The sequence below is a fragment of the Mirounga leonina genome, unplaced genomic scaffold (assembly GCF_011800145.1).
Source record: "Mirounga leonina isolate KUSES-001 unplaced genomic scaffold, KU_Mleo_1.0 Mir_91, whole genome shotgun sequence".
Taxonomy (NCBI): domain Eukaryota; kingdom Metazoa; phylum Chordata; class Mammalia; order Carnivora; family Phocidae; genus Mirounga; species Mirounga leonina.
Window position 1 is genome coordinate 32,441,090 of NW_023270839.1, and position 15,060 is coordinate 32,456,149.

The 15,060-nt window shown below is 36.2% G+C and overlaps 1 protein-coding gene and 1 long non-coding RNA gene across 7 annotated transcripts in view; both read left to right on the forward strand.

Moving 5' to 3' along the window:
- Positions 1-15,060, forward strand: part of TCF12 (transcription factor 12) — a 374,492-nt gene that overhangs the window by 282,204 nt on the left and 77,228 nt on the right. For all 6 annotated transcript variants that reach the window (XM_034994346.1, XM_034994348.1, XM_034994345.1 and 3 more), the window contains exons 7-8: positions 7,965-8,100; positions 12,211-12,263. In XM_034994346.1, the coding sequence (XP_034850237.1) occupies positions 7,965-8,100; positions 12,211-12,263 (189 nt within the window). The remainder of the gene's footprint in view (positions 1-7,964; positions 8,101-12,210; positions 12,264-15,060) is intronic.
- On the forward strand, positions 8,609-10,271 carry LOC118003373. The gene is made up of 2 exons (XR_004677327.1): positions 8,609-8,638; positions 9,781-10,271. It is a non-coding gene; the product is annotated as an uncharacterized LOC118003373 (long non-coding RNA).

Below are 15,060 nucleotides of genomic sequence, written 5' to 3' on the forward strand. Positions count from 1 at the left end.
TTCTGTATGTGAGTTTATACACACAAACACACATCTGAATCATTTTCAGAATAAGTTGGCAGTTTTCTATTTATTCTTGATCTCGATTGATATAGTTTGAATCTGTCACACTCCTCTTGATTTAGCCTCTAATTATCAACCCTCTCTCTAGGGGCCTGTCCATTCTCTTTCTGATTTCCAACATCCTTTCTTACTATAGCCATTGGGAGTTGTAACTCAGCCAGCTTGGATTCAGGGCACACAAGGTCTCCTGACTTAGGATAGTTTCTGCCCAGGAAACAGTACATAAAATGTCATTCACCTCATTTTCATTCTTTTGTGATTCTTACAATGTGGTTATCTATGGGAAAGAAAAAAATGAAATTGAGTTTTTTATTTTCACTAGGGCCTAAAACCATGCTACTCACTTTTCCTTAACCCTTATTTACTTCTCCTAGCAACCCTATGAGCGAATTAGTAATATGCCCATTATATAAAAGGAAACTAATTCATTAATGTTAGATCATTTGCCCAGGATCATAGAGTCAGGATTTGAATTCAGGGTAGCTAATTCCAAAGCCCATGCTGTTTCTAGGACATCAAAATTTTTGTAGACATTCTGCCTACTTTTAGGAATATAAGAAATGTATTTTCCTATTTACCATTTAGATTATTTTATGCCTCTATTAGTCTTTATTATAACTATATTTGACTTCTTTGAAGAAGTAATTCAGTGGCTACATTTTACTCATCTGAAAATTTCTGTCTTTATCTTACAACTTAAACAGACAGACTTCTTCACCATCCTCCAAACTTAGTCCTTTGTCCCTCCACCAGAACATTATATAAGGTGTCAATAAATATCTTCCAAAAAGGGCCAGATAGTAAATGTTTTAAGCTTCGCTAACCGTACATTCTCCATTGCAACTACTCACCTCTTCCCACTGTAGCATGAAAACAGCCATAGCCAATACATAAATGAATGGGTGAGACTGTTTCAATAAAAGTATTTTCAAAAACAGGCCCAATTTGACCTGCAGGCCTTGATTCATTGACCCCTAGTGTAAATCATCATCTTATTTGCCCATGAGAATTTATATGCCAGGGAAATGTAAGGAGCACCGTTAAGAGACCTGTGAATGCCCATCTCCTTTCAGGTGTTCATTTATATTTGTAAAATGACCAATTTCTTTTGTGCCTTCCCTCTACATGAAAATCTACATGATATAACAAATACAGCAGGTGCCTCAAAGCATGCCATCCTGAAAGTAAGTTTTACAGGGAACATCTTAGTAAAAGACTAGTGATGTTTAGAGGAAAATTTCAAGGTACATGACCCCTGCCCTCAAACATGTTGGTAATAATATGTTCCATCTAGCATGCTATGAGCCATATTCTGATTGCTATTTTAAGTATGTAGAATGTGCCTAGCATGGCAAAAAAAGAAAGACAAAACAGGTGTGACAATGGAAATTTCAGTGTAATGTGTGGGAGACTTGATGATTCCTGGGTCGCACTACTCACACAAGTAACATAATCAGGAGAGTCACTGTTAATGGTTTCTTATAGAAATAGAAATAATACATGTGTTATGTATATTTTCTCAATTTCAACATTCCTTCTGGAGATTGTTATCTTAAGGGGAACTGTTTCTCCTTTATGTCTGATAATCACACCTTTCTTTTCCAATCTCTTGAGCCTCATATCGGTTGAAATTTGTGAAATAAACACTAAATAATTATATTGATATTAGGTAGTCTTTTCATGTACACATATATATTGTCTGGTGTTTGAAATCTTTTCCTCACTTCTCTTTATTAAGGAAGATACCAACTCTGTTCAAAGAAGAATTTACCTTTTGATGAGTCTGAAAAAATTTTCTTGATTATAAGCATTTCTGAAGATTGTAATGATTGTTGAATAGGCTTTTTTTAAAAAACTGAAATATCAAATGAAAATAAAGACAGGATACCAAAACATTAGATGCAATGAAAGCAGTGATCAGAGGAAAATTTATAGTTGTAAATGCCTGCATTAGAAAAGATCTCAAATCAGTAACCTAACTTTATACCATAAGAACCTAAAAAAGAAGAGCAGACTAAACTGAAAGCCAGCAGAAGGAAGGAAATAATAAATATTAGAGCAGAAATTTTTAAAAATAGAGAATAAAAAAACAACAGAATCAACAAAATCAAAAGTTGCTTCTTTGAAAAGATCAAAAATTGCCAAACCTTTAGTTAGATTGACTAAGAAAAAAAAGAGTCAAATCACTAATCAGAAATTAAAATAGGGAATATTACTACCAACCTTACAAGAATAAAAAGGATTATAAAGGAATGCTATGAATAATTGTATGCTAACAAATTAGACAACCCAGATGAAATGGACAAAGTCCTGGAAATATACACCCTATGAAAACTAACTCAGGAAGAGATAGAAGATCTAAACAGCGCTAAAACAAGAGATTGAATCAGTAATAAAAATTCTTTCAAAAAAGAGAAGCCTAGGACCAAATAACTAACAAATTATACCAGTCATTTAAAGAATTAACACCAGTCCTTCTTAAACACTCATTCTGGGAGGCCAGCATTACCCTGATACAAGCCAAACAGAGATATCCCAGGAAAAAGGAAACTACAGGTCTATATCTTTTTTGTATATTAATGTAAAAATCCTTTACAAAATAGTAGCAAGCTAAATCCAGCAGCATATTAAAAGGAATATACACCATGACCCAAATAGGTTTTATCTTAAGAATGTAAGAGTAGGGGGGGCGCCTGGGTGGCTCAGTTGGTTAAGCGACTGCCTTCGGCTCAGGTCATGATCCTGGAGTCCCTGGATCGAGTCCCGCATCGGGCTCCCTGCTCAGCAGGGAGTCTACTTCTCCCTCTGACCCTCCCCCCTCTCATGTACTCGCTCTCTCTCATTCTCTCTCTCTCAAATAAATAAATAAAATCTTAAAAAAAAAAAAAAAAAAGAATGTAAGAGTAGGGGCACCTAGGTGGCTCAGTCGTTAAGCGTCTGCCTTTGGCTCAGGTCATGATCCCAGGGTCCTGGGATCCAGCCCCGCATAAGGCTCCCTGCTCAGCGGGAAGTCTGCTTCTCCCTCTCCCCCCACTTGTGTTCCCTCTTTCGCTCTCTCTCTGTCAAATAAATAAATAAAATCCTTAAAAAAAAAAAAAATGCATGAGTAGTTCAACATATGAGAAGTGATCATTGTAATTTATTAATAGAATGAAGGGGAGGAATCATTTGATCATTTCAATCAGTGCAGAAAAAGCATCTGAAAAAATCCAACACCCTTTCATGATAAAAACACTTACCAAATTAGGACTAGGAGGGAACTTTCTCTACTCGATAAAAGTCATTTATGAAAAACCTGTAGCTGATATCATGCTCAATGGTAAAAGCATGAAAGCCTTTCCCACTAAGATTGTGAACAAGATGGGTCATCTGGCTGTCTCAGTCAGTAGAACATGTGACTCTTGTTCTCAGAGTTATAACTTTGAGCCCCATGTTGGGTGTAGAGCTTACTTTAAAAAAAAAAAAAAGGTGGGGGGCACCTGGGTGGCTCAGTCGTTAAGCATCTGCCTTCAGCTCAGGTCATGATCCCAGGGTCCTGGGACCGAGCCCCCCATCGGGCTCCCTGCTCCACGGGAAGCCTGCTTCTCCCTCTCCCACTCTCCCGCTTGTGTTCCCTCTCTCACTGTCTCTCTCTTTCAAATAAATAAATAAAATCTTTAAAAAAAAAAAAAAGATTGAGAATAAGACAAGGATGTCTAGGGATGCCTGGGTGGCTCAGTTGGTTAAGCATCTGCCTTCAGCTCAGGTCATGACCCCAGGGTCCTGGGATCAAATCCCACATTGGGCTCCTTGCTCAGTGGGAGCCTGCTTCTCCCTCTGCATACCACTCCCCCTGCTTATGCTCTCTCTCACAAATAAATAAAATCTTAAAAAAAAAAAAAAGGCAAGGATGTCTACTTTCACCACTTACATTGAACATTTTACTAGAAGTTCTTTTTTTAGAGAGAGAGAGCACGAGCAGTGGAAGAGGGGCAGAGAGAGAGAATCTTAAGTAGGCTCCATTCCCAGCTCAGAGCATGACATGGCACTCAATCTCACAACCCTGAGATCATGACCTAAGCCAAAATCAAGAGTCAGATGCTTAACCAACTGAGCCACCCAAGTGTCCTGAACATTTTACTAGAAGTTCTAACCAGAGCAATTAGGCAAGAAAAAGAAATAAAGGCATCTAAATTGGAATGAAAGAAGTAAAACTTTCCCTATTTGCAGATAGTGTGATCTTACATATACAGAATCCACAATAAAACTATTTGAGCTAAGGGCATCTGGGTCACTCAGTCAGTTGGGTGTCTGCCTTCGACTCGGGTCATGATCCCAGGGTTCTGGGATCGAGTCCCACATCAGGCTCCCTGCTTGGCAGGGAGTCTGCTTCTCCCTCTACCCCTCCGCCCTGCATGTGATCTCTGTCTCTCTCGTGTGCTCTCTCTCTCTCAAATAAATAAATAAAATCTTTAAAAAAAACTTTGAGCTAATAAATGAATTTGCCATAGTTGCAAAATTGAAGATTAACACACAAAAACTAGTTGTATTCTATACACTAATAATGAACAAACCAAAAATAAATTAAGTCACCAACTCCATTTAGCATCCAAAAAGAATAAGATACCTAGGAATAAATTTAACTACAAAGTGTAAGACTTATATACAGGAAACTACAAAGCATTGCTGAAAGAAATTAAAGAATACCTAAATAAATGGGAACATATTCAGTGTTCATCAGTCAGAAGACTTAATGTTGTTAAGATGACAAAACTCCTCAAAGTGCTGTCCCTATCAAAATTCCAGTGATATCTTTTTACATAAATGGAAAAGCTGATTCTCAAAGTTATGTGCAATTTCAAAGAACCCCAAATAGCCAAAACAATATTGAAAAAGAAAAGTAAAGTTGGAGTACACTTTTCAATTTCGAAACTTAATACAAAGCTACACTATGGAGCTGGCATAAGGTAGACATACAGACAAATGGGATAGAATTGAGAGTCCAGAAATAAACCCAAGTATCCATGAGCAATTGGTTTTCAGCAAAGGGTACCAAGACCACTGAATAAAGAAATACTATTCTTTTCAACAAATGGTGCTAGCATAACTGGATATCCACATTCAAACAAATGAAGTTGGCCCCCTACCTTCTACCATAAACAAAAATTAACTCAAAGTGCATCAGTGACCTGGGTATGAGCTAAAACTACATACTCTTAGAAGAAAATATAGGGATAAATCTTCATTACCTTGACTTAGGCAGTGGATGCTTAGATATGACATCAAAAGCACAACAGAGAAAAGAAAAAAATAAGATAAATTAGACTTCATCAAAATTAAAAACTTGTGTTTATCCAGGGACATTAAGAAGTGAAAAGACAGGGGGTGCCTTGGGTGGCTCAGTTGGTTAAGCGGCTGCCTTTGGCTCAGGTCATGATCCCAGGGTCCTGAGATTGAGCCCCACATCGGGCTCCCTGCTCGGCAGGGAGTCTGCTTCTCCCTCTCCTGCTCCCCCTGCTTGTATGTGTGCTCTCTCTCTCTCTCTCAAATAAATAAATAAAATCTATAAAAAAAAAAAGTGAAAGACAACCTACAAAATGGGACATGCAAATCATATGTCTGATAAATGTCTAGTATTCAAAACATAATGTATAAGAATTCTTATGGTATAATAGTAGAAACACAGCCCAATTCAAAAATGGAATGGTCAAAGGACTTGAATTGATATTTTTCTAAAAAAGAAATACAAAGGTTATCAAGCCCATGAAGGAATACTCAACATCATTAATCATTAGGGAAATGCAAATCAAACCATAGTAAAATACTACTTGATACCCACAAGGATGGCTATAATTTTTTAAAAAACAAGTAACAGGTGTTGGTAAGGATGTAGTTAGAATCCTCATCCGTTGCTGGTGGGAATGTAAAATGGCACAGCCATTGTGGGAAACAGTTTGGAAGTTCCTCAAAAAGTTAAACATAGAACTGCCACATGACCCAGCAATTCTACTTCTAAGTATTACCCAAAAGAATTGAAAACAGGTACTCAGGCAAATACCCATACGCAGATGTTCATAGCAACACTATGCACAATAGTCCAAAGCTTGAAACAACCAAAATGTCCCATCAATGAATGAATGGATAAACTGTAGTGTATCTATACAATGGAATATTATTCAGCCCTAATAAGGAATGAAGTACTGATACAAACTACAACGAGGATGCACTTCAAAAAAATGTGAAGTGGAAGGTCACATATGGTTCCAAATTATATGAAATATTCAGAACAGGTAAATTCATAGAGATAGGAGATTAGTTGTTACAAAGGCTAGAGGAGGAGAACAATGGAAGTTACTGTTTAATGGCTATAGGGTTTCCTTTGGAGGTGATAAAAATGTTCTGCAACTAGATGGTGATGGTCATATAACATTGTGAGTGCACCAAATGTCACTGATTGGAAACTTTGAAATGGTTAATTGTATGCTATGTGAATTCCAACTCAATTTTTTCAAGCTAAAACATAATAAAAATTACTTAAAATCATTAAATATGTGATAAGCTGAAAGAGTTTTTCTTGATTATTAGAATGGAGGTAGGAACTGGGCTACTATGACCGCTATTACAGAGTTCTGCTGATTTTTTCTAACCAGAGCTGAGGTTTATTTCTCAGTACCTCTGTGATAATCAGTGGCTAAAAGGACAACTACTAAGAGTATGGTGACGGCAGGTATTAAATATGGGGTAGGAGGATAGTCTATGTATCAGAGGAATCATAGCTCTTTTCACATGAGAGCATCCTCTGAACTGTATCCAGCACCCTTTCCAGTTGAGGTCTTTTTCCCTTAGCTATCAGAAAGGTTGGAACCAAATTCTGCCAAATTGACTTCCTTTGCTTTATGTTAGGGTCACTGGTTTAGTAGGTCAGGGCTGCTGAATCTCTGGATTTCAGTGAAGCACTTGACAAAGTCTCATGTCACTGTAGCATAGCATAGGGATCTCCTCAATATTTTCATCCTGATATCTTCTTTTTTTTAATCCCATTTTTTGTGCCCCAATACTAGAAAGACTAGCAAATGCATTGGTTGACAGACTCAGAATCTAAAAAAGGCAGAAATGAATGATTATGGATAAAATGTAAGAAGATGCATTTCATCAGGTAAACATTAACTGTTGTACCTGCGACCAAAAAACACAACTGAACAAGGAAACCGTTGGAGGGGACAGGATTTAATAGCAACATATGCAGTAAAGAGTAACAGCATGTGATCACTCCTAACCTTTTAATATGAGCTACACAAATGGTTGTTTAAATGCAGCATTGAAAATGACTCTGCACTAATCAGGCCACATCTGGGGCATTGTCGTCCATTCCATTTTACAAGACACTTTGACAAACTGAAAATAAATCCAGAGGTCTTATATCAGAGATGGTGAGGATTACATTTAAACCCATGCCATGTGACACAATTGAAGAAAACAGGAATGGCTGGTCTTGACAGTATTGGCAATCTTCAAACAATGAAAGCTATCCTAAAAGAAAAAAGAAAAGGAAAAAGAACAGTTGACTGCCTTGTATGGTCATGAAAGCATTCAAGCAAAGACTTGGTGGCCATTTTTCAAAAATATTCTTGATGCTTAAAGGGTAGAACCACATAGTAACTAAAGTGTTGTTCAACCTTAAGATTGTATAGGTCTGAATAATTACTAGAAACCATGAGGATAGGGAAAAAGAAAATATAGGTTTAAACCAATGGTCTAATAGAACTCAAATATTTATCAGATGCATCTAAATTCAAGGCATTGTTGAAGGTTCTAGCATCCTCTGAATAACCATCTGAATAACTCAGAAGTGATGATATTTTCAGGTTTGGGCTGGTATCTGTGGGAAGATGATAACTTGTTTCCTTGGCTTTGTTTTATAGTCTAGTCTCCTGAGACAAGATCTGGGGCTTGGAAGCCCAGCACAGCTGTCTTCTTCAGGGAAACCTGGAACACCATACTACTCATTCTCTGCCACAAGTTCCAGGAGAAGACCACTCCATGACTCTGCAGCACTTGGTAAGTGTGTTGTACAACAAATCCTATCTTACAAATGTTTCTTTTTTCTTTTTCTTTTTTTTTTTTAGCCTCTTAGTCTTCTGGCTGCACTTTTATTTAGTAGAAATTTGGTTTCTTAGGTATGATGTTGATATTAGGGCTTATTTGCATAAAATAATGTATGTGTTAGATATTTAATAATCAATATAATATAATCTTGTTTGGTCATCATAAAAGGAACTAAATAGTGAAAAATGGGACTAGTTTTTCCTATTACAATAAAAATGTCATGGGCTAATATTAACACCTTATTTTTGACTAAGATTGATATAATGCTGAACAGTTTACAATGTGTTTTATATACTTTGTCATCTCGTTGTTCCAACAGCCCTGCTGGTCAGTGGATGTAATACTAGATTTAACAGAAAATGAGGCTCAAGAGGACGCATTCATATAATTAGTAGATGGTTTACCCGAGATAAAATTTAAGATTTTCTGACTCCACATCCAGTGTTCTCTGCATTTTAAGTTTTCTACTCCCATTTTTTAAAAAACTGAGGTAAAATCAATCATACTAAAATGTAAAAGTGATATTTAGTACATTCATAGTGCTATGCTGCCATCATTTCTGTTTCGTTCCAAAGCATCACCTCAAAAGGAAACTAGGTACCTATGAAGTTTTGAACCCTCATTTTCTTTAGCTTCCTTCTTTTATGCCTTATACATAGCCTAACCAGGCCAGTCTGTTTTGTGTTGCTGCTTACAGCAAGCCTCAGGTATACTCTGGCACCTTATCCAGGTAGTATATAAATGTGAGAATTTTTGGTGATTCCTTTATAGGAATCTTCCTTTACACAAGAAAATTGAAGTTGTACAGGATGTTTCTATCAAGGATAGGCCAGCTTCTGAAATAAATATAGCCCAGTAAAAGAAAGTATGTCATAGTTATTTATTCCAAAAATATTTGTTGACTGCCTTCAGTTTATATATCTACCTTCTGTCAAACCTAGATTTTTATGAAATAGCCCTCATCCCTGGATCTAGGGTATGCTTGAATATATAAAAGGGTAATGATGGTCATGCTTGGCATAGAGAGCTCTGACTAGATGTGCCCACCTCTCAGCATTATGGGTGACTTAGTATGTGTAATAAAGTAAGCCCAGATGATTTAGACCAGTATAATGTTTGTTACTAAAGAAATGATAAATTGTAAAGCATCTTTTCTCCATCTTCACTTTTGTTTCCCACCAAATAAGTTAGGGTAGGAATACTCATTTGAGTCTAGATCTGTCATGTCACTAGAGAAATATCTTGTTAGTATGCTATGTGAGCACATACTATGTCAAAATGCATTATTATGGACCAGTATAATATTACTAAAAGTTCAGGGAGAAAATGAGCTATTGATTCACTAGGAATTGGGGTTGAGGTATAAAAACTCAAGTTTTCCAGAAATTAAAACTTGTATCTTCATTTTCATTTTGATTATGAGTAATAAATACTGTTGTCTTCTCCATATCTTTACAAAATCTTTACAAAATTCTATGAGGTTGTAATACTAACCTCATGTTACAGATGAGGAATCCAGACCCGGGAAGCTAAGCAACTTAGCCAAGGCTTGGTACCGAGGGAAGCCCACTCATTTCTTGTATGAATACCACTTAGTGGAGTATTATTCCATTCTTCATTGTTATTTTTCAGTCAGCCACTCTTTCTTGGCATTGCAGTTATTCATAAAATCTCAGAGTTGAAAGGACTTCAGAGATCATCTATACCCACTTCAGTATCTTCTCAAGCTACTTGGATGCTTTACGAAATCAGCATTCTGCAAAACAGCATCTAGCTAATTTATAATATTTTGCCACATAATTTAATATAAACATAGTAATAATGACAAAAATTTATTGTCACTCTCTGTCACGCACTGCCCCGAACATTTTTCACGTATTATCTTTACTACAATAACTCTAAGAGGTGTTATCCTCTTTTTACATCTTAGGTAACTGAAGCACAAAGAGGTTAAAAGTAACTTGCCCAAGTTCATACAGCTGCTGTAATGGAGCTGAAATTTGAATCCAGCCAGCTTACTCTCTTAACTGTTAGACTTTGCAACCCCTCAGAAGTGAACTATGAATCCCAAATTTATGTTTTTAAATACAGCATTATGGATGTAATTGTGTAGTGGCAGCCAATGATAAGATAAAAATATAAAAGAAGCATTTCCAGGTGCCTGGGTGGCTCAGTCGGTTAAGCATCTCACTCTTGATTTCGGCTCAGGTCATGATCTCAGGGTTGTGAGATCAAGCCCGGTGTCAAGCTCTATGCTGGGCATGGAGCCTGCTTAAGATTCTCTCTCACTCTCCCTCTGCGCCTCCCCCCCAATTAAAAAAAAAAAAGAAAGAAAAGAAACATTTCTATTCACATAGGAGGTATTAACTGTCCTAAACTAAATAGAACATCTTCTGCTAGTAATTAATCCAAAATAGATTGATGAGCTCCAAACTGATAGGAGCAGTGCAGTTAACTCTCTTGGTGTAGAGTGTGGCTTTTGCTCAAAGAATACTGTATTTATTAGTTATGAAGAGTTCTAGAAAAGCCTCACAAAGAACAAAAAATTTGCTTCTTAAGTTTTATAAGTATAGAGTGTGCCAGATGTTGTTTATCTTTGGTACTTTTGTTTTAAGGAAATATAGGCTGCCTCTTGGTGTACGGACTTAGATGGTAATGAATGCTTTTCCCTTTTTTATTGTATAAAATTTTTCCACATGCTACTTCTAAAGATGCTTTATTAGCTTTGCAGCCTCCTAGAATATAAAATTTAAAGATGCCCAGCCCTAATTTAAAAAATGAATTTAATTCTTTCTTAAACAACTGTGTGTCTTATTGTGTCTTATAATTTATGACCCAGGAAAATGGATGCTTGTTTAATTCTCATATTTACAGTTTGCAAAACAGTATACTTTAATATCAGCCTTCTTAATAGTGAACCCCTCTGAAAAATCCTGAATTTCATCCATTATTTGTGTAAGATTGGAAAGCTGCACTTACCACCTTTTTTTTTTTCTTACAGTAAATAAGATGGACAAGTTTTAAATTTTAAGGTTTACAGTTAAGTAAAATTAAAATACCAAGTGAAGCTGATTAGGTATCTGTGAAAATACGCATGTTCTCATTTATGTCAATAAATGATTTATGTCTTATAAAGAAATATGCTTTCTCTAGTTATTTTTGAAATAATATAAACATCCACAGATAAATCACACAATAATTAGTGCTGAATTTGCAGTTTTAACCACGCATTGTAAACAGTAAATGTTCTTACAGAATACTAGATGACATTGTATATGACAGTAGTGCCTGTATTTAATAGTTTATGTGGTATTTCTGTGACATGATTACAAGCATAATTTTTCATTTAAATTTTTAACCTAGTAAGTTGTAGCACAGCATTAGCTTTCAGTCTGTTTAATACGCTTTTAAACCTAATTCTTCCATGTGATGTGGACACTAAATTTGTGTCTCTGTTAAGCAGTTGTATTATTTTTTCTTTTAAGATTTTATTTTATTAGAGAGAGAGCATGAGCAGGGAGGAGAGGCAGAGGCAGAGAAGCAGACTTCCTGCTGAGCAGGGAGCCCAATGCAGGACTCAATCCCAGGCCCCTGAGATCATGAGCTGAGCCAAAGGCAGCCGCTTAACCAACTGAGCCATCCAGGCGCCCTAAGCAGTTGTATTATTAAAGTGACCTGTTGCACCAAATGCCCTCTGCAAATGAAAGTGAGATATGTGATATAAAGTGCCTGGTATGGAGCCTGGCACATAATGGGTTTTTAAGAAATGTAAATTCCCTTCACACATGCTTATTGGTTTGTTATTTTCTTTCTTGTTTTACTTTGTTTGCTTTCATCTTCCTAAACTTATGCGATATGTATTTCAGAATATATCACTTCATTAGGAGAACTGTTTTGCCCAGGAACCAGTTAGGAAGAATGAAACCCCCATCCCTGTATGCCCTTGCTTATTTCTAAGTACTGGAAAACAAGGCACTAGAAGGAGAAATTCTTTCCTGTTCACTTGAAGTCTGACCTTTTTTAATATAAATGCTGATGAAATATATTGTTTTCCATATGCAGATCCTTTGCAAGCAAAGAAAGTCCGAAAGGTGCCTCCTGGTTTGCCTTCTTCAGTAAGTACCCATTTTTTTGACTTGGTGGTAAACAAACCGATTTCAGGTATTCAGTATTTGCTGGCTGTAAGGATATCTTCGATTGGTGTCAGCAGGCACACTTCACTAGTAACTGTTCACTGTTTAATGGAATCATTGATTGAGATAAATCCACATTTAATGTTAGGTTTTCAGATTTCTCTGCAGTAATTTGTAGCTTACTCATATGCTGTTACTCCGTGTCCCTGTCATTTGAATTTCTCTCTTGGGAAGAGGACTAGGCCGGTAGCTGTCAAAGAAGATCTCCTGTACAGGTCTTTTGATGTTTAATTAGTCATTATGTTGCTGAACAGGAGGACAGACAGAGATTAATAGCTGAGAATCTTAGAAATTTACATTTGTAATAATCCCAGTGGAGCTAAAGACATTAAGATTCGGAGGACATGTTCGGCTCAGCTTGCCTCAGTAGGACTGAAGTTATTAATATGCATAAATCACCGAGTCAGATGTTCATTGTGAAGCCCTTGTGGATTTTAAAGCCTTCATTAAGCCTTTCCTAACTTCAGCCTAGCATCAGGAAAGCTTTCAAGCAACTAGTTTGTTGATCCCCCTTTGCTCAAAAAATATATCCTTTGAGAATAAAGAGCTTTCGTGAAGGAGGTTGGAAAGGTTTGGTGAACGATCATTAATGGCTGTGATAATCTAATGCTGGAGGGGTGTTTGTCCTATTAAATATACTTTATTCTTTTAAAGAGTAAAAGTATTTGTAAATGAACCTACATCATAAATCCACCTACATTTTAAAAATCTCTGGTGTGAGCAAGGAAGATTTTTTTTTCTCCTTTCTCTTGGCTTAGAACAAACGGGGAGTGGGGCTTTTGGATTGAGGCCCCATGCCTTGTAGGGTACATCTCTTTGTTGTGTAAATGGATGTTGGGCTTTTATTTGGCAGTACTTAACACATGGGCGCAGGTGCTGCTGGATGAGTCACAGCTCATCGAAGTATATGCTGAATGGAATATCCGGCTTGGCAAGTAGTAATCTAGAAGGAGCAGCATAGGTCTGAGCTTTTTATTTTTTATTAAGGCTGAAGTAGAGATATCATCTTTTTGGTTGTTTGCCTTCCTTCTTTCCTGTGTTCTTCCCCTGCCTTCTCTTTCGTGTGATACATGAAAACTCAAATTTGAAATCCTCTTTGAAACTCAGTTCCAGATGGATCTGACTTTTATGCAGCCTAGGGCAGCTGTGCTCTGAACCTGCAGCCTACCTGGAAAGTTGGATTGCAGCTGCAGGCATTCTTAAAAGCTTTTGCTTGCATAAGCACTTGGGCCCACTAGAGGCTGAATAGCTGCTTGATAAACAAAATGAACACAATGCCTCAAATCATTATTCCCGAAGACAGGAATTTTTTTTCAACAACAGCTAAAAATAGTTGGGCAATTTACATTTTAACAGTTGTGTGCTGTGCAGGGGTAGGTAGTTCAACAGTATAACAGATGATTTCTGCTAGATTAACAGAAATCATATTTAAAACTGACAGAACTGCTAAACCATGTAACTGTGCAATTTTCTTGTAATTTATTGCCATAATTCTATGAAAGTAATAAAAGTTAAATTGCATATTAATATTTAGCAGGACTACACAGGTGAAAAAAAAATATCAGATTTGTAAGTGAAAAATTCATCCTATTTCTCTTAGCCTGACATTGATTTTAAGAAACAACCTATTTTCAGTGTTTCGTAGTTTTTTCATGTTTAAAACAAAAGGGCAAAATAGAACAGCCTGGAAAGAGTATACACACAAGAGGTAACCATTATTCCCTCCAGTATTCCCTAATCATAACAGCATTCACTACTTGGAGGTAGTTCTCTCTACTGTCTCATGTGTCAGGACAAGCCACAGGGAAGGGGAAGGCCACTGAATTCTGAACTTGGATTTCTTTGAGAACCATTAGGAAATTTCATAAGCCAAGCCTACTTATATATTGTGTTACTAACTACCTTACTCAGGATTTATTAGGTATTTGTATAGAACAGAATAGAATTCAGTGTTTTCAATTCTATATTTAACATCCACATCAAACATACACTGTTTAGAAACCATGCTGAAAATAGTATTTAGGTATATTGAATGTTATTAAGGATATTTAAAGAATAAATGCATTTTAATTAATTGAAAGTATATTTTAGATTAAATGCTATGTTGAAATTTCAGGTTTTTTAAAGAGAATTTTTAAAAAACTTTAAAAATGATACTTTAATAAATATTACCAAAATAATAAGCTTCTGAGAATACTCATGGTTACAGTATTTACCTTTATCTAAAGCAAATGGGAATTTAAAGTTACAGTTTTCTATTGAAATGCTTTTACTGAAATATATGCAATGTATAGACCTTTAACAATATGAATTGTAAAAAGGTATAAAAATGAAAATGGACTGTGTATATTTTATTTCATGACCATTTGAATATCATACTTCCCAAATGAAACTAGAAACTTGGCAGTAACCTCTCAGATTTCAGTTTGCTGCTTATCCAAAATATCTTTAATCATCTATAAAATACATGTTACCTTTACTAAAGAAACAGTAGAAGAACTAGGTTAATACTGTACTACTCATACTGCTACAGAAAACAGTAGGCAGGGTTACTTAACATGTAAAACACTGATAATCTACTTAATTGACCACAGAGCATTGGTTAGAGGCCTTTTCTTTTTGTAAGTCATGATATATATAACTTTAGGTATCATAATCACAGACCTCAGCTCCTGTATTCCTCTCTGCAGATCAACTGAATGGTAATTCCTATCTGTGG